Here is a 20,709-nt window from a genome sequence, read left to right on the forward strand (position 1 = left end):
GTAGCGGTGTTGGTCAACGATGACCCGAACGTGGGGTTCCACTACCAGGGACCAACCGAAACCAACAGAGTTGCCAACGTAGAGCCGATGCAATCTGTCACGCGCGATGATCATCCTGAATAAGTCAAGAGATGTTCCGTTTTGGGAGGGTTTTAGACGAACTCGCCGTAAAAAAGGATTCAAAAATTAACTTCAATAAAGACCCACTTGCCTCAAATTTACATATTTTAATTTTTTTCTTCTACTTTGTTACCTTTTTTTTATTTTTTGTTTAACTAGATAGTTACATTTACCAGGTAGGGTAAATTCACTCACATGTGGATTTCCATTTCCCAATTTTCCATGCAAACATACGACCGTAGCCAGAAAGACGAAGTTTACAAATGGACCGGTTCGTAAGATTTGTGAGACCGCCGGATACGTATCCTGGGGTTCGCTTTGGTGGCAGGAAATTTCCTCACTTGACCAGCGGTCATTTCCGCCTTGCCTCCTCTCCCACATCTGTCCGTCCATTTCGCGGTTTACTTTGTACCCCGTAACCTCTTAATAACGCACCAACCCCTGGGTCTCGACATCCTACAGGAACCCAGCTTCTTATAAATATTCAAGAACTATCGGGAAATAGAACGGAGTGGACTTTCTACTTCTCTAATTATAAGAAAAAAAAGTTTTATTTAAAGAATTGAGTATTTTCGAGAGTTTTGTTTTAAGAATTATTTTGTGGCATAAAAATTAACATAAACTTTAATTGTAATTTAAACTTTTATTCTTATTAGTTGTTTGTTACTGTGATCGCCCTCTTTTGATGAAGAGTCCAAGTTAACCTATGTTCAAGCAACTTTATGGACTGAATCTGAATCAACGAAAGTTTTCTGGATAAAACAACTTTATTTTAGAACTTTTTACAAAAGATGGTGATTTCTAATTTAAAACTATCATTTTATGCGTTTTTAAGATATTAATTTTCGAAGTTAATCTAAATTGTTATTAATAATAATTAGATTAATATAAATTAATGTTACATGATACAATGAACATAAATTTTAAATGTAGGTGCGTATCACAACATTATATCAAGTGTAATGGAATAGTATCGATTTTCAGTACATAAAAGAAAAGGGTGTAATCAACAAAGAGCATGCGTATTGTATCTCTTTACTTTTCCCCCTAATATTTTTCATATAAATCAAATTTGAAAGGTGATTAATCTTACTAGATCGGTTAATAAAGCACAATTAATTTTCTCTTTCACCGCAATTATGCCTTTCATTTATCTAATGAGTTTGAACGAGTGAGTTTTCTCTCAATGCACTTATGACCCACTTCCATCCCGAGTGGTTCTTCTCACCCCGATAAGCCTCATTCTGATGTGTTAGAAATTCATGAATTAAAAAAAGTTTTAATTAGAATTGTATATAAACCAAGCCAAACGATTTTAATTAATTAGGTAAATTTAAACCGTAATAATGAAGTTACCAAGGAAGTGGACTACTTTGGTGGCGTTTGATTGAAACGGAATGTTGTAATTTTACTCAAATTACTGCCGACTTTCCCATGAAAAAACTTTCGAATTTCAACAATAAGTCAAGTGGAAAATGTGAAACATAGCTTAAGTTCTATAGATCACGCCATTCTATTCATCATATTGAGATTTTAATATAAATATTTGTTAAGGTTGAAAATGGAGTAACTATAAAATGAAAACTAAATATAAAGCAGAAAAAATTCCCAATAAATCTTTGGAAAATGTTCTTGCTTCTAAATAAGTCCCAGAAATCTTTAAAAACATTCCTAATACCTATTAAGAATTACCGGGAAATGTTTGAAAATTTTGAAAGTTTCCGAAAATCCAGATAAATGGGAAATAAATCAGAAATATTCCAAAAATTCTCGGCAATACCTGGAATTGTTCTGAACATTTTTACAAATACTCTAAAACCTTTTGAGAGGCATTTGAAATGATACCAGACCTTTGAAATCTTATCCAGTTCTCGGAAACTGTTGAAAATCTTTAAGAATCTTTGGAAAGCATTGAGAATCTTCTAAAATACTGGAAATATACCAGAAATACAAATACATCTCTAATAACTCCTAGACACTTCTAGAAGAATTGTTTAAAATTCTTGGATACCATAAGATATCCTTTAAAATCTGTGAAAAACTAAAAAAATCTTGAAAAATTCCAGATACAACCCCAAAAAATACAAGAAACCTTTAGCAAAATTTTTAATCTTTTAAAAAACCTGGAAGTGCTTAATAAAAACTGAAGATCATTTTGAATTCTTGGAAATACTCTGAAAGTCTTGACGTATCCAAATATATTTCATATATTCTAGGATATCCTTGGATAATTTTAGATATTCTTTGAATTCCATGAAAATTTTCAGAAAATTTTTAGAAATGCTCCAAAAAATCTCAGAGTTCTAGGAAGTTATTGAAAATCATTGCAAATTGTCTAAGAAATTATCAAAATCGATGGGAGATTTTAGAAACTGATCAGAAATTCGATGAAGATCATCTTAAATTAGTTCTAAATACTTTGAAAATTTGGATGCATTTAAATAAATTCCAGATATTCAATTCAACCTTTGGATATACTTGGATATCCATGAAAGTTGTTGGAAATACTTCAAGATTCTATTTTTGAGTAATAATTTTATGCTATATTTGGAAATCTTTAAAAGTACTTCAAAAGCTTTCAATATCACGAGACACATCAAATAGTTCTTGAAAATTGTTGAAAATCATTGAAAACCCTAATAAAATCAGCGCAAATCCATATTTCAGTTTTTCAAAAGACCTGCAACTGCTTAGGAATTCAAATATTTTATGAAATCCTTAAGAAATTCTCCTAGAACGCAGGTTCGAGGAGGAGGTTCTTGAATCGGCGAATCTATACTGCTTACTGAATCTAAATTTGTTGCTGCAGCCCTTGAAAAGCTTCAGTAGAATAATTCTAGCTTCAACAGGGTGAAGCAAAAATACAAGCTTTGACATAAATATTTCCTGAGCACTTGATATCCTTTTGAAACGACTAAGAATATTCGAAATTCTCTATTTACCATACAAAATGCAGGAACGACTCTATCTTGACAAGGAAGGATCGAAAATTGCACTTAACCTAAATACATATAAAATAATTTTCAAAACTTTAGATATTAGATACATACATGGTTAGTACGTTGTGAAATTTTAATTAAATTGAATTATTTAAATGGAAACTCGAATTATTTGCTGCAATCACTAAGTATACTCTAATTTTTGGATATTGGAAGTAATCAGAGTACCCATACTGCACTCAATAACTGTACACTGGATTCTGGTTGCAATCACTTGAATAAAATCAATTTCTGAATACAGCAACGAATCATTATGGATGCTGTGCAGAACAAGAAAGCCAGAATACTTGATACAGGATCCAATCACTATGGATGATGCAGCTAACACCTGGATACTGGAATCTACACAGGACACTGGAATCACTTAAAAATTGCTGGGATCGTGTCCTCGATATTAGAATCAACCATCATGTCTGGAATCAACAAATCATACGAACTGTATTGTATATATTAAGAGTATTTAGTGCCTGTCTTACACTGGTTTGGTCACATCATATACTTAATCATCATTATGATACTTTTGGAATAATAGCAGTTTTATTGCTACACCCCAACATTTTTCAATGTCCTCTTAGAATGTAATTGAGAGGTAACTAAGACGCTCCAAAGAGCATACTTCTCCCTAACTTAGGGTTCGTTTAGCATAATGGAAACATTGTTGCTGTTCAAATGCAATATTATGCTGATAGAAATAAGGTGGTAGTGAGCCAAACTCTTCTAAACATTTTCTGCTTTTATACTTATAGCATGAATTATATTAACAAAAAACTTAACTTATTTTAACTTCTTTCTGATTCATGTGAATAAAAAATGATTCCAGATAGAAAGCAGAAAAAAAAAATATTCTAAAATGCTGGGACATTTTCAGAATAATTTTTAGATAGAAGAAAGAAATAATGCAATAGGAAGCCAAATTTTATTCTGACATTTTCTGCCATCTTATTGGTTTTCATCCTGCTTTCTTTATACTGTTAATTCAGATATATCTAACATTTGGGTTTCTTTCCTTACCTTATTTCTGACATTATTATAAATTTGTTAACCAAGGAATGAGATTTAAGTCTTTCTTAATTATCTATTTTCATCTTTTTGATTATTAAGATAAAACTAAGTCAAAATTGTTCGCTGATTTTTTTTTATTGCAGCTTTCTGGTTTTCTTTTATCAGAAAAAAAATATACTCTAAAGATGCTGGGACATTTTCAGAATAATTTTTAGATTAAATAATGCATTGTAACACTGGTTTTCATCTTGCTTTCTTTATACTGTTAATTCAGATACACCTAACATTTGGGTTTCTTTCCTTGCCTTATTTCTGACATTATTATAATTTTGATAACCAAGGCATGAGATTTAAGTCTTTTTTTTGTTTAATCTTTTAGCTATTTTCATCTTTTTGAGTATGAAGATAAAACTAAGTCAAAATAGTTCGCTGATTTTTTTCTTATTGCAGCTTTCTGGTTTTCTTTTATCTTGGGTTCATTCTGTTCTATTTTCTCGTGTCCTTTTATTATGTTATGCCAGAAAGGAAATTTACATCATCATACTCACTCTGAGTTTTTGTTTTGCCTTATTTCTTACATATCTGTAAAAATTGTATTTCCGAATACAAAAAATTACAAAATATAATAAAAAGGAGGTTAAAACAGATCAAAATGCGTTTGGATGAATAAAATACTTACAAAAAACACATTTTTCTTTTTCTAGATGTATTGATTTTATTAAACATCTATGCAAGATAGATGGCAAAATTTCTGATTATTCTATAGTTTCTTTTAGGAGTTTCATATTTATGTCAAATAAAATGCAGAAAGAAATCAGAGAACTTGAAAATAAAACAGTGAGTTATGATGTATCCCAATATATTTAGATTCGGAGAAAGTCTGATTTTGATATTTTTATGAAAAATTGATGCCTAAAAGATGTACAAAGACACCAAAATGCTTCCGAATGAATAGAAACGTTTAAATTTTATTAATCTATTAGTGCCATAAAAGAATACGAGAAAGTTGGGTCTAAACCTCTTCAGGTAATTATTGTTAGAATCTTGCCTATCTATATGGAAAAAATTTGTACTCAAAACCGAATTCAGGTTGTTCAGCCATTATGAGTTCACCAAATTTGAACTGTGTCTATCTAAGATTGCAGAAGAAATAATTATTTCAAATTACATTATTGAGATTAATTGAGGCTATGGAATTGAAGTTGTTTCGCCAGAAATTATCCACCCATAACCTGTTTTATGTGGTTGAGACTAATTATGTCCCAATGATATTCGCCCAACACACAATGACCTCCAAAACATCTCCGCACCAATCAATAAATCCACTTCTGTTGGTTTATTAAAAACAGAATTGACCAGATGTATTTAAATTTATTTAAGAATCGCTAAATTATAGAGTTTTTGAAAAATACACAATTAAATACCTTTATGTACTAGAGGAATATCATTAATCATGGGATGATGTTGATTATAACCAAATTATAAAATAAAATCGAAAAATCCTCAAATTTTTTATTTTCAATATTAAAATTGTTTATATCTCAATTAATTCAAAATGATGATTGTTAAATTAATAATTTTTTTTTAAATTTTATTAAAAACATATTTTATTGACATATTGATTAAACATTATTAAAAAAAACTTAATTATTTCAATATTGCACGCCTCCACAAAGCCTCTTATGGTTTGTAAAGATTAAAGACGGCAAAAATCGACGTCTCGGTGGCGGCGGCGGCGGCGCAAACTCTCTGAAATCCCAGCAAACCGCGCACAGAGACGCCCAGAAACCTCGGAAACAAAACGTGCGCGTTCAGTTTCCTTTCAAACAGCGTTTGTGGTGCATTGTTCGTCACCTGTCACGTCATTTTACATTTTACGAATATTCTTTTTTCGTGTAACACGGCATCACGTTTACAATACATTTTACAAAATCATCTAACAAGAGATGATTGCTATCGCCCGAGAATCCAGAAAAAAACATTAATAGTAGTGTAATTATTGTCTCTTTGAGGAGAGTCAGTGATCTTATTGCACCTGTTCGTTTTCCGCTGGGTTAATTCTTCTTGGTCGATTCCGGTACTTTGTGTTTCCGGTTTTGGAAAATTATCTGACGATTATTTTTTTTGGGATAAACCCGACATGGAGTTTCGTTTCAACGTAAACGATATTTTTAAACAGCCCATAGTTGAGATAGGACCGAGTTTAATACCACCGGGGGTGTCCTATACGGATAAAAGGGCGTTGTGGTGAGTAAAATGAGTCATAGTCTTCGTCATTCTTGGTCATTCTCGTAACGTTTTTGACTTTAAAAACGTGTACGGCCTTCGACCTCGACAGGTTTTGACCTTAAACCGTAAATATTGTGTCACGGTTAGCAGGATTCAAATTATTTTTTTTTACGTTTTAATGCAGTGTATCCGGTCTTTATCTTTTATGGTTTTTTTTTGAAACTTTAATCACCTAAATTTTTAAAAAAACAAAAAAAAAACATGTAACTGGTATCAAAACAATTTGCGAACAGTTACTTAAAACGGTTTTGAACTAACATCTAAATTAGACGAACAGTTAGTAATGTAGTTAATCGTTGAAAATAACAAAGAAAAAGTAAATTTAATATGTTTTAATGAAAATGCTAATGAATTCCTGCTAATTTTAAAAACAAATATTAATCAATTTTTAGTCATGCGATTACTTTAAAGTTTTTTTTTAATTCTTTGAAGTTGTACTAGAATGACATCATATCTAAATCAACAAATTTAGATAATCAGAAATGTTGCATCTTTTAATCTAATTTAGTTTGGTTAAGTGCAATTATAATCTGCGTATATCTCCACTCCAAGGTTATGTAATTGTATTAAATTATTGTTGAGGTTACTACAACTGACCTTAAACTAAACTTCACCTCTAAGTATTAATAAATTAATAATTTTAATTTAAAAATATATTTGATTTTATTATCAATAAGTGGTTCTATTCTATTTATTACATTTTTAAACAGATAAAATTTATCAAATTGAATTAAATATAATATTTATTATTATATATTGAACATCTTATTTAGTTTTTATGATTTTAATTTGAGGTTATCCACCATAAAGATGTATTTTAATAATAATTACCATTAAATTAACTGGAAGTAAGATAAAATTAAGATGAAAATAGGAAGAGCCAACCTGCTGATCAATAAAACAGTCCAACTGGCTGCATACCAAGACGACATTTAATATCATGAGCAGAACAAGGAAAGAAGCAGAGGAGAAATATGAAACGTTGAAGGAAGCAGTGGAAACAATTGGATTGGAGATTAGTAGGGAAAAAATAAAAGTCATGCTCCAAAGTAGAACTAAAACCATGACCAACAAGATTACAGAAAACCAAATCGAACCTGTAAAGAGTTATGCTTGCCAACAAAGCTTACTTTGCTCTTGCAAACATATTTAAAAGCAGAACAATACATCGCAACATAAAAATCAAAATATATAACACCATGATGAGTCTGTTTTGGTTCAAGAGTTCTATAATTCCCAACAGTTCTGAACCTTTCCCTGTATAAGTATAATATGCAATGTGTGTCTGTAGAAAGGTTCAGAACTTTTAGAAACTATAGAATTCTTGAACCAAAACATATTATATATTAACACATAAACTAACAGAATTTGTCAATATATTCGAGAGAAAGATTCTGAGGAGAATTCTGAGTCCAGTGCAGGAAAATTCGATGCAATCATGAATTATAGCTCCACCTCAATGAAGCAGAAATATCCAGTTACATAAAAATTCGGAGGCTGCAATAGGCTGGGCATGTTGCCAGAATGGAAGAAGGAAAGGTACCTAGAATATTGATAAATAGGAAAATGCAGGGGGCAAGACATAAGGGAAGACCATGGAGAAGATAGGAGGAGACTCTTGATGTGGGGGCTGAAATGGAAGAATTGTAAGAGAAAGGGATGAAGATAAAGGAAGGTAGGGTTCGACAGCGAGTTGCAACGCTATAGGAAGAGGAACTGGAATTAAATAATCAATACACTTAAATATATTCTTTCCGAAAATATATTTGAATTAATATGATCTTAGTTTTTTAGGGCTTCTTCTGACTTCATAAAATGTATTGATAACCGCACCCTTGACGACCCCTTATCGTGTGGATATGAGGAATCTTTTTAAAAGCCAACTAACCTAGTTGATGTTATACACTTTTGTATCGACTGGAAAATGCTATGAAATAACTTTCAAGATGGTCGCTACATCCGGTCTACCGGAAGTAGACCATAACATCGTTTAGCAAAAAGCTCTAAATTGGCACGAGCACTCTTGCTGTTGCTCTTCGAGCACAGATGCTATCAAATCGATTGTTATTCCTCGTATCGGAGTTTCTCATACAGGGTGGTTAAAAATTTTAAACAGTCTATCAATTTATAAACATTTCTATAACTCCTTATTGTAGTTTCTCTTATATTGGGAAATTTATCAAAACATGTACGGAATGCAAAATTTCAAAAGTGTACGAATAGTATATCACATCATTTATGAGATAAGAGAAATTTGGATTGATCGCTTGAATTGCATTCTTCAGATCCATTTTCTTACATTTTTCTAGAATAATAGGCTTAATATTATCATTAACACTATTTTTCAAATTTCATTTTTTGATTAACAAATATTTTTGTATATTTACTGTTTATAATACACAGCTTAGGATATAAAGAGAAGTAAATACACCAAAAGTTTGACGGAAAGACTCTTAACGATGAACGGTGACATAAACAGTAGGTGGTATGAATACTATAGCAAGCAGAGTTGGATCTTCTACCACCAGTTGAAGGGCCAGTCAATGAGATCGGACTCAATGAAGTGACTCGATCCCAGCAGAAGTGTGGAAAAAGCTTGGCCCCATTGGATTGGAATGGCTTACAAGACTATTTAGTGAAATACGCGATAGGGTCAATACCAGAATCGTGGCGATTTAGCTACTTAGTCATCTTTTACAAAACTATGGGTGACGTGACTAAATATGACAATTATAGGGGAATAAAATTAACATCTCGCACCTTTAAAAGATGGGAATTCATAATCAGCAGGCGAAGCTGAGTTGTGATACTATTTTCTGATTCCTTCACGTCTTCTTTGCACAGTGATATATATTTTCATCTTTTGTGATGTTTCATTTTTACATCGCAGAATTTCTGCCGTCCAGTTTCTTTGCATAACAAGCTATAATTTGCATTGATTTACAGACTAACGCAGAACTACAGGGTTTGAACCATTTAAAATCTTCTCAGAGCATCTATTTTAGTTAACAAGTGACTTCTTGATAAGTGTGTTTTAGATGTTAAATTTTTTTAACTTTTTGTTTGTTTATCTCCGTACTCCACAGAATTCTGTTTAAAGACCCTATTATCTTTCTTCATTGTATGATCTTATTTCTCTGTCATTTGTGCCTGTGGAGTCCAAAATGGTTCCCGAATATTGTGTTTAGTGTACTCTATTGCTGAAAGCAATGTGCTCGTGCAACAGCAAGGCTTTTTAATCAAAGACATCCAAATAAGCATATGGAGCATAAATACGTTCGTGCAAAAATTTGAAGTAACTGAATCGGTAGAGAACAAGAAAAGGCATACTAATAAGGTAGTAGATGAACTGGCGGAGATGGTGATTGGAAATTTTACCATGGAGCCAACCAGTTGTTTGCGTCAGGTTGCAGCATCCGAGATACAGGAGGTGTCTGAAAATCGTAAATTTTGAAACACTTTCTGTATATCAAAAACGAAGAGGACTATGAAAATTTGGTTTGCGCCATTGTTAGTTTCACAAAAAAGTAGCTCAGGTTCGCGAAAGCCGCAACTTTCTATCTTTCATAATAACTGAGATACCCTTCAAACCCATCGAAATTTGGACACCTGTACATACAATACTTTGATGACTGGAAACGATTCCGATAATTTGTTATCAATTTTTATTTTAGATATTGATTGGAATTTTTCAACATCTCTGTCGCTATTTCTTCTGGACCACATCATCTATTTTCCAGTTTCTACAGCTTCTCCTTGCACAGATCTTTTACATTTTTCTAGTATCTCTGGCATATTTAGCATAGATAAATGTATTGTCACTTGCAATGGTTTCCCAAATATTTCGAACCCATATGTTAAAATTAATATATCATAGTATGAAGCATTAAGTCTTGCATTGTATTTCAGTACCAATAGCAGTAATTCTATGGGATTTCTTAAATGGGTAGTCTTGCTATTTATTTTTTAAAGCAACTTATAGCAAAGAAAAATTTGCTTCAATAGTCTTGATATTGCTAGTGTTAGTTCTAGTTTCTGCTTCTATATATTTTGCTATCTGTTGTGCAGAATTTCATTTAAAACCTTTATTTTCTATCTGCTCCATCGGTACTATTGTACTTTCATCTTCTGATGTATTGATTCTCAAGCTCATTTACATTTAGAATCCCTTCGAAGCATTCTTTCCATTAATTAAATCAGTTTCCTCTCCTAATATTGTCTCGTTCTTATCGTCTATTTGAATTTCTCAGGATTCTCTTAATTTAGTATTTTCAGTTTCTCTTGTAAATCATTCAACCCTACTAGACACATTTTCGTATTAATCTTATTTACTGTTTTTATCTTTACGACCACATTCAGGTTGTGCGATAAGAGTTTATGTATTTTACTAATTGAATCAGGTGTTTTGGTTCATAAACCAATTACTATGATTCTACTATCTTTCTTTTCTCTTTTTCACTTTTCTATTCCGATCTTCAAGTTCTTTAATTAATGATTTTTTTGTTTTCTTTTTTTTATTTAGCTGCGTTGTCGTTCCATAATAATTGCTGTTTTCTTCTGTCATTTCTCTCATTTCCTTGATTATTATACCAAATATTATACCTAACCTGTCTTCCATGAGTATCTTAATTTAGTATATTAATGACTTTTCGTCAATTCCACATACTCTGTTATTAATTTATGGCATAATGTCCCGGTTACGCAATAATTACTTTGAGTTCTTGCTTTCTTGCTGCAATGAACAAGGACTTTATCGTTCATCCGTTATTTCGAAAAGTAAATACTCCACGTAAGACGTTGCGTTGTGCTGAATACGCGCGGATTTTGTAAGAAATGTTGAATGTTGATTATCCGTCTTTGGTTCCCTTGGTCAAGAGGGGTAATCAAAATATTATTAAAACCAAATCAATAGGAATTAAATAATTATTGTCGTTGCACTCAATCTTGATTAAATATGTCTTTTCATTTGATTTTCATATCTCATTTAATTCTTGAGATATGATTTGATGAATATTTACGGTTTAACTCAAAAACAATATTAGAACCAAATTAATAAGAATTAAATAATTTATATCGATGCTCCTAATCCTAAATAAATTCGCATTAAAATAGATTTCATTTCGATATCCCAATTATTTCTTGATATGTTATTTATAACAAATCAATAACACCTTCATCACCGTATTATTTCTAGATACAACCACTATCCCCTATTATCCTTGACCTGAAACATAAAACTTTATATTCGACACGATATTTATTCAAATTAAACGATACAATTTTCTTGGAATTAATTTTTCATTGATCAAACTTTTATTCCCATAATAATAATAATAACTTTTTTTAGGGATGCTGTGACTAAAGTATCAGAAATTGTAAACACTATGGGAAATGCTTCAGCTGCTGCTCAAGGTTTGAACAAGCCCATCACGACTTCGGAAAGACTAAGGAATTCTGAACAAAAATTGTATTTCTTAATCGACGGAGATACTAATAAGTAAGTAATAAGAAACGCTTATTGATTTCAAATTACGTGGGGAAATTATCGGTTTTCAAATTTTGAGAAATTGCAACACTTTTCGTGTCAAGGTGAAACATTAAATGATCTCGCGAAGGGAATTACTTTTAAATTAGAATCATTATGGGCAAACTGCCAACAACACACAAGATCAATTTAAATAATCTTTTTTGCTTTCTTCTTCGCTTGTAATGAATTCGTAAAGGAAATGTGTTGTGTGTACGTTTGTTGTTAATACGTGCTTTGGTAATGTGAGTTAGCTTAGTGAATGCAAATGTGGGTTTGAACTGCATTCCTAAACGTTATCAACGGTTTTGTAACAGTTGTAAACATACTCAAATATAAAAGGACGACACAAACGTTAACTTCAATCGAATTTTCGCAGTTTATTTAAGTAATTCTAAGTTGGTTTCAAAAATTATTTCGCTGGTACGGCCTGTAACTATGACGGTATTTTAGGTGTCTGGTACCGGAATCGCAAAGAATCGCGACGGAACTGTGCGTGTTACAGGTCAATTTAGTTCGCCATTTAAAACTAACAGGTTACGATGGATAATTAGATGGTGAACTTTCCGCCACTTCCGAGCTTATAAAGTTCTAATTTTGCGCAAAGAATGAAATCATCTAAACAACGATTTCGTTAACCTACATTTAAGTTTAGAAATAATATAACGTCCAACAGACCGTTAAGTTCATTAAATTTTACAGTAACTCTCACGACATTAGAGAAAAACATGAACAAACCATCTGTTACTCTTTGATGGTTATTAGGGTCGATTCTTTAAAGTTTAGAGAGAACTTAAATTAATTTATTTTAATTTTTTGCGCTTTTAGTGGACGTGGAGCTGTAACTGGAATGTTGAAAACTGGTAAAAAAGGGCTTTACGTTTTCGATCGGGAAGGTCATCATTACCAAGTTCAACCATCATGCGTTTTGGACTTTTATATTCATGAATCTAAACAGAGAATGGGTTTGGGGAAAGTGCTTTTTGAGCATATGTTGGCGGTAAGATTTTAATTATTTTATACTTTAAATGAAATCGAATACGTCACGATATCTATTGGTTGTATTCTGACCCAATTCGTTAAGTTTATCACGCAATGGCACAATAAAATACATAGTACTCGGTTTGAAGTCGTCAACGAAGGTTGTTTAGCGAATAAAAATGAAATTTTTTGTTCATAACGGATTTTACGGACAATATTTCTTTGTGTTAAATTAAAGTTTTTGTGTTAATAAATTTATTATTAATTTTATTTTGTAGGAAGAAAAGGTCGAACCGGTAAAATTGGCTATCGATAGACCGAGCGATAAATTTTTGGGATTTTTAAACAAACATTATGCGCTGGATAATCCAGTTCGCCAAATGAATAATTTTGTTGTTTTTGATGGATTTTTTCCCGAACCCGTTGGCGGATCAGCCAAAGGGGACAACTCAGAAGTGTGAGTATTTAATTTAAACTTCCCTTATAAATAAAATAAATAAATATCATTTTTGTTCATCTACAAGGCGTATTTGAATCAATTTTTTTAAAAGAACGTAACTCCTCAGTGTTTCAAATACACCTTGTATAAATAAATCATCTTAAATAAATTAATCTAAATTTAATGTACTAACTTTGTACATTTTGGTGATGGATTTAAACCAAAACTAATCGCTTTCAAATAAATCATAGGCCTACAACTAAATCTAACCAGGCCGCTAACGGGTTACAATCCAATTTTTCAACACCATACGGAAGATATGGTGCTCCAAGACCACCTTGTAGCATGGGTCAGGTAAGAAAATAATAATAATATTAACATATCTAAAGAAAAATAAGGTGATTTTGTTAAATGACATATTTTACATTGATTAATCGCTGCAAAAACCGCACCTTTTGTCAATCCCGTTTTAGATACAACGTTGGAGGTAAATCATCCTCTTATTACCTCTACTACACTTCGATGATATTCTGGATTTGGTACCACACTCGCATGTGCATATTATCGATTCTTGCCTCCTTTTCTCTCTCTTTATCAGGACGAAATATCGTGTTCAGTGTGATAAGAAATTGCATTATTTATGTAATATCGATCTAAACTTATTTTTTCTCATTGTTTATCGCATAGTATTCAATTTCAAAATGTGGAGATCCAAGTTGTTGAAGATTAAATTGTTACTTACTAGTGATTGAACGGATGATTTTTCAAAATGGCTTGTTGCATTAAAAAGAGGATACTTTAATTAATAATTGGTGATATTTCTACAAGGATCCTTTAAGAAATTAATTTTATAGCGAATTTTGAAAATTATCTATTAAAATTGCAACATCGAAACTTTTATCAAAACTTTAAATATTGTTTTTTCAAAAACTAAAAGTTATTTTTCAAAACGGGTTAGTTCATTTGAAAAAGGACACTTTTATTAACACTTTACGAAATTTTCATACTCATATTGCAAGAAATGGATTTTATACGAATTTTTAAAACTTAATCGGCGAAAATTGCCAAATTCGAAAAATTGTCGATTATTTCAAAAATTTATTTCTCAAGAACTAAAAGTGATTTTTCAAAACGGCTTTTTGCATTAAAAAGAGAATACTTTAATTAATAATTGGTGATATTTCCACAAGGATCCTTCAAGAAATTAATTTTATAGCGAATTTTGAAAATTATCTATGAAAATGGCAACATCGAAAATTTTATCAAAACTTCAAATATTGCTTTCTCAAAAACTAAAAGTTATTTTTCAAAATGGCTTGTTACATTAGAGAGGGGATACTTTAATTAATAATTGGTGATATTTCCACAAGAATCCTTCAAGAAATTAATTTTATAGCGAATTTTGAAAATTATCGATGAAAATTGCAACATCGAAAATTTTATCAAAACTTCAAATATTGTTTTCTCAAAAAATATAAGTTATTTTTAAAAACGGGTTAGTTATTTGGAAAAAGGACACTTTTATTAACACTGCGAAATTTTCATACTTATATTCCAAGAAATGGATTTTATACGAATTTTTAAAACTTAATCGGCGAAAATTGCCAAATTCAAAAAAATTGTCAATTATTTCAAAAATGTATCTCAAGAACTAAAAGTAATTTTTCAAAACGGCTTTTTGCATTAAAAAGGGGATACTTTAATTAATAATTGGTGATATTTCCACAAGGATCCTTCAAGAAATTAATTTTATAGCGAATTTTGAAAATTATCGATGAAAATTGCAACATCGAAAATTTTATCAAAACTTCAAATATTGTTTTCTCAAAAACTAAAAGTTATTTTTCAAAACGGGTTAGTTCATTGGAAAAAAGACACTTTTATTAACACTTTGGAAAATTTTCATACTCATATTCCAAGAAATGGATTTTATACGAATTTTTAAAACTTAATCTGCGAAAATTGCAAAATTCGAAAAAATTGTCGATCATTTCAAACATTTATTTCTCAAGAACTGAAAGTGATTTTTCAAAACGGCTTTTTGCATTAAGAAGAGAATACTTTAATTAATAATCGAAAGTGATAACAGCGACAGTTCTGTTAGTAATGAATGTGATCATGAATTACAAGCGAACAGAAGAAAACTAGACGAAACTGCAACAAGAGATTTTATATATCGTATTGGGATTGTTACAATGAGGTTGCTAAAGACAAACCTGATATAAATAAACTTGTATTCAATGAAAAAAGGGGGGGGGTGTATTCCTATTGGGGTTGAACTTGATTATTATCTGCAGTGTCCAACACCTAAAAGAGATACTAATTAGGCCTTTTATCCGTTCCACCACCACTTCAAACGATTAGGCACATTTAGACTTAATTTCATTGCGTTGACAATATCAGTGTGTACTTTGTCAATAAAATTGGTTTGTGAAATAAGTTCAATGATTCAAAAACAAATCTTCTGCATCGAATTGTTCATAAACTTTCTTTTAATTCATTCATGTGTCTGTTAACTCTTTTACTTGGTCCAACCACCTAGTTGGTGATTTATCCCTTGGTTTCTACTTTTCATTTGACTATAACTTTTTCCATGTTATCTCCATCTCTTCTGATTACATGCTTAAAATGTTGAACAGTCTGTCTTTGATCTCAAGCTCTATCAGTATAGATATCGACCCTGCCAAGCCAAAATGGCATAAACGACATTTGCTTGATTTCGCCAGTTTTGCCGCTTTAGCTGTTCGATGTAGATTTAAAAATTCGTTTTGACCGTTGGCCATTTTGACATTTATGCCATTTTGGCTTGGGACCAACGATATGTTAGTACGTCTCTTTGTACAGGGAATACGCAGCATTCGACTCTAGCACCATATCTCGAAAACCTTAATCCTTTTTCTATCAGCTTCTTTGATAGTCCAGGATTCTACACCGTATAGGATGATTACGAATACAAGCATTCTAATTAGTTTGGTTTGTTGTTGCTCATCTACAATATTTTCTTGTGTTAGAGTCTCTGTCATCAATTTGGTTATGCAGTTCAAGTTATGTACTGCTTTTTTTGTCCAAGTTTTTGTGTTGTTCCATAATGCGTTGAGATTTTCAAAGTATTCTGGTTTTAGTAATGTTTCTAATTGATTTTATAGCTGCTCCGTCGCTAGTGCATTCATAAGTTTGTTTGGACTTTGTTTTTTGGGCGGTTGGTAGTAGACTATTATAGTTCGAACCGCATACTGCGTTTGGTCTTGTTTTAGTTTTTCTTATTGATGTTCTCCATCTGCTTCGCATCAATGTATAGTCAATTTGATTTTTGTTTACCATCTGGGCTTTTCCTATTACTAATCTATTACGTATTGCAAACTGAATTAAGCAGTGTTGTCCGACAATGTTGCAAAGTTTCAAAGTGTTCCTTGCCACTCTAATGCGTTTCGGATATGCCACAGATCTATTGCCGGTTTTTCCAACTCTCTCTCTACAATATGTATTTCCTCTCAGCATTAGGCCTCGTGTGTTCCATACGGGGCATTTTTTCCACGAGATGTCTGGTCTACCGCACTCTCGTGCCTAACTTATGAGCTACTGCAGTACAAGAGAAAGATTAAAATCAATAATACTTCAAATTTTTCCAAATTGCTTCTAATAAATCTACAATAATTTGAAAATTTAATGAAATCACCTTCTGTGTATTAAATAGTTAACTTAAATATTGTAATTTAATTTGTTTCATTAATTTAGATAATTCACAACCAGTCCCCGATGTCCCATCAGGCTCAAGAACCGACAGGGTGAGTCATCAATACGCTAAATTATTAAATTAGTTACTCGCTTTGCATGTTAGAACAAGTCTTTGTATAAAACCGGCGCCTAAAGTTCGACCTAAATCGGTGCCCAGCGATTATCACGGTATCATAAGGTAAGAAAATAACCACAAAATCTGTTGGATTTCGTATGAAAAGGGATTGGTGAGTATTTTCCGATGAATATTTTAGTCGACATGTCGAAAATAGTCCTAATACTACTAACGAACCGAAGACTGTTACCAATAATCAATCAAGAGTTCAACAAGGACATTCTAAAAGTGTTGTGGTTCCTCCCGCGTATCAACAACAGCAGCAACAACAACAATTACAACAGCAACAACAATTACAACAACAACAGCAACAACAACTATTACTACAACAGATGTACCAACAACAATTGCAACAGCAGCAAATGCACCAATTGCAAACTCCTCAACAAATACAACAAGCGTATAATGATTATCAAATGTTAAATTATCAATATCCAACAATGCAGTCGCAACAATATGCTCCTCAACAAATTACAATGGCTTATCAACAACCGATTCAGTACCAACAACCTGTTCAATATCAACAACAAATACCACAAGAAAACTTACAATCTCATGTTCAACAAGAGCAATTTAGAACGTTGCAACCAACACAAGCACAACAACAGGAAATGCAAAAACAACAGGCACAGAGTCAACCAGTACAAAAAGAGCAACAACTTCAAAAACAACAGCAACAAATGCAACAACAACAAGTACAACAGCAACAAATACAAAATCAACAACAAGTACAACAGCAACAAATACAAAATCAACAACAATTGCTTCAACAACAGCAGCAACAAGATTTATTGCGACAACAACAGAATTATCAACAACAATTATTACAACAGCAACAAAAGCAAGTACAGAAACCGCTTGAAACTAAGCAAGTGTCAGGTGCAGTGTCAGAAACTCAAGCTAATTATCAACAATTGGCACAACGACCTCAATATATTCAACCACCATATGAAGGACAAGTTGCTCAACAAAGAGAACAAGTAATTGAAGAACAGTCAAAGATAAGTCAACAATCTATTCCGCAATTGGCGCAACAACCGAATCAAATTGCAATGCAACCGATTATTCAACAATCTACTCAATATCAACCTCAACAGATATCACAGCAAAGTGTTCAACAGTTAACTCAACAACCAGTACAACAGTTAGTTCAACCAATGCAACAATTAGTTCAACCAATACAACAGCCGATTCAATATCAACAATTGATGCAACAACCTGCACAACAAATGATACAACAGCCAATTCAGTATCAACAATTAACGCCACAACCGACTCAACAAATAATACAACAACCAATTAATGTATCTGCTCACCAGATACCAATTAATTATATGCAACCACAACAATCTATACAACAAATTGCAGTACCTTCAACAGTTCAAGTTAACACTGCTCAACCGGTCCCGCAACAATCACAAATTCAAATTGCGCCGATTCAAATGCAGGGTAATCAACAACCATCTATTCAACAATTACAAGTTCCGTTCTCAAATCAACAGTTGCAAACTCCGATCTCGAACCAACAAATACAATATCAACCTGTTCAAAACCAAACGGTCGTTCAACCGTCGCAACATCAATTAATTTCAATGCAACAAACACCAATTGTCCCTCAACCTTCTGTTCATCAATTACAAGCACAAATACCTACACAACAACAACAAATCCCACAAGTATACGCTTCCCACCCGAATTTGAGAGCGAATCAACAACCTCAAATGACGCAAGTTGCTGAAGCTCAAAGTGCGATAAATACAACTACTTATAATGCGACGCAAAATGCTGTTGGTCATCAACAACACAGGACTCAAGTACCACCACAGAGTTATAGAACGCAAGATACGAATAAAGCTGCAGAGAATATTCAAGGAAATGTTCAAGTTTCTGCTTCCTATACGAAAGTTGGAGGTGGAATTAATAACATGCCAAACGCTGGAGGGTTTGTACTTGGATACTTAGAAATTTAGATGAGCAAGTGATTTTTCTTTTACAGTGATATGCAACCTATTGAAGCTCGTTAATAAACATTGGAAGTGGTTTTGGGTTATTAAATTGTGGTGAAATAAAATTTGTGTGAAATTGTATAGTAAATTATTTGTTGTTGAAATAAACTAAAATATTTAATATCTTAAAAAGAAAAGTTTTCAACAATTAATTTATAAATGGTAAGTTTTTGATTTTGGTCTTTATCTCTTAAATCAACTTAAAAATTGATGGTAAGTTAATCTTTGTCTAAAAAAAACTCAACACAAAACTATCCTTCCTTTTTATGATATGTTTTTGTTTCTAATCTTCAAGCAGACACAAACAGGAAGATTGAAAGAAAGTTTTTTAATTTAATTGTTTTTTTATTTTTTTTTATCCTTTTTTTATTTTATTTATTTTAATTTTATTTTTATTATTTTTTTCGTTCAATAAAGGTCCCGAATATACTCCCAATAACACCAACAACAAAAAAATAATTACAACAAATAAAAAAAATATTGCACATTTACACCTTGACTGAGTGCATCCCGCAAAATATAAACAATTCCAGTACAAACGATGATGAGGCTCAAAATCAAAACGAAGATGAAAAACACGAAGACAACTCATCAACGATAAAAGAAGTTCCTCATCCCCCTAAATTGGAACGTCCCCAATCCCTTTCATTACAAACCAGTGAAGAACAAGATCAGGTGGACTATTTAAAACAAGTGGATGGTTCGACAGAACAAGATGGGGAAAAAGAAAATGATGGTGGTTTAAAAGAAGAAGAAGTAATTGAGAAGTTAAAATCGATTGATATTGATGAAGCGAAAAGTGGTCGCAAAATTGATGATGAAAAGGGAAACGAAGAAAAGAAAAAAACACCGAGTCATTTAACTGATCAGGGTTATTTTGATTTAAAATTTTATCACAATAAGCTTTGGTAGAGAATAAAATGTAGAAAACGCGAGAAATTGCTTTCTTTTGTACTTTGGCGCTTATTGAAATGTAATTCAACTATAGTTGTCTTCCAAAATTAACACAAAGTCTTAATTAATATTTAGTTTAAATTAACCGATGTTATTATACATTCCAAAGGATGCGCATATTCTATGCACATATTCTAGGTGTTAATGTGCTACTAAAAAATTAATTATAGTTTTTATAAAGACTTAACTTTTTCTAGTTGTAAATTATTTATTTTCTAATTTAGCACAAATTTATTTTTTTAATATTTAAATTCACTTAATTTATTAATGACTCACGTTACCAGTTTTAAGACTCTTCTCGTTAAGTTGTGATTTAGTAATTTTAGATATATTATTTAAGTAAATTGATTGAAAAAAAAAAATGATTGAAGATGCAATTTTAAAAAATCTTAAAGAAATCAAAACGATGTTTTTAATTTTATATGATGCAAATATTAATGTACCTATTTATCAAAAATCGTTTACAAAACTGCTGTATCAACACGTTTGTTTTTGGTTGCAGCAAGTGCTATCAGAATATCTATATAGATTCTTTCTTACTACGA

At 31.8% G+C, this 20,709-nt stretch overlaps 1 protein-coding gene across 1 annotated transcript; it reads left to right on the forward strand.

Moving 5' to 3' along the window:
* Positions 1–5,896: 5,896 nt before the first annotated feature.
* On the forward strand, positions 5,897–19,289 carry LOC111414769 (transcription factor SPT20 homolog). The gene is made up of 9 exons (XM_023046212.2): positions 5,897–6,368; positions 11,758–11,907; positions 12,763–12,934; positions 13,194–13,372; positions 13,606–13,708; positions 17,090–17,139; positions 17,193–17,267; positions 17,344–19,146; positions 19,201–19,289. Exons 1-9 carry the CDS (start codon positions 6,262–6,264, stop codon positions 19,226–19,228), a joined length of 2,667 nt encoding a protein of 888 aa, XP_022901980.2. The 5' UTR covers positions 5,897–6,261; the 3' UTR covers positions 19,229–19,289.
* Positions 19,290–20,709: the final 1,420 nt, after the last annotated feature.

The sequence above is a fragment of the Onthophagus taurus genome, chromosome 1 (genome assembly GCF_036711975.1).
Source record: "Onthophagus taurus isolate NC chromosome 1, IU_Otau_3.0, whole genome shotgun sequence".
Lineage (NCBI taxonomy): Eukaryota > Metazoa > Arthropoda > Insecta > Coleoptera > Scarabaeidae > Onthophagus > Onthophagus taurus.

What these genes read in the sequence shown, in the direction of transcription:
- LOC111414769 (XM_023046212.2), top strand. Translation starts at nt 6,262, where the DNA reads ATGGAGTTTCGTTTCAACGTAAACGATATTTTTAAACAGCCCATAGTT. An exon ending in CACCTTGTAGCATGGGTCAG is followed by an intron (nt 13,709 to 17,089) that starts GTAAGAAAATAA and finishes TCATTAATTTAG; the next exon opens with ATAATTCACAACCAGTCCCC. An exon ending in CAGGCTCAAGAACCGACAGG is followed by an intron (nt 17,140 to 17,192) that starts GTGAGTCATCAA and finishes TTTGCATGTTAG; the next exon opens with AACAAGTCTTTGTATAAAAC.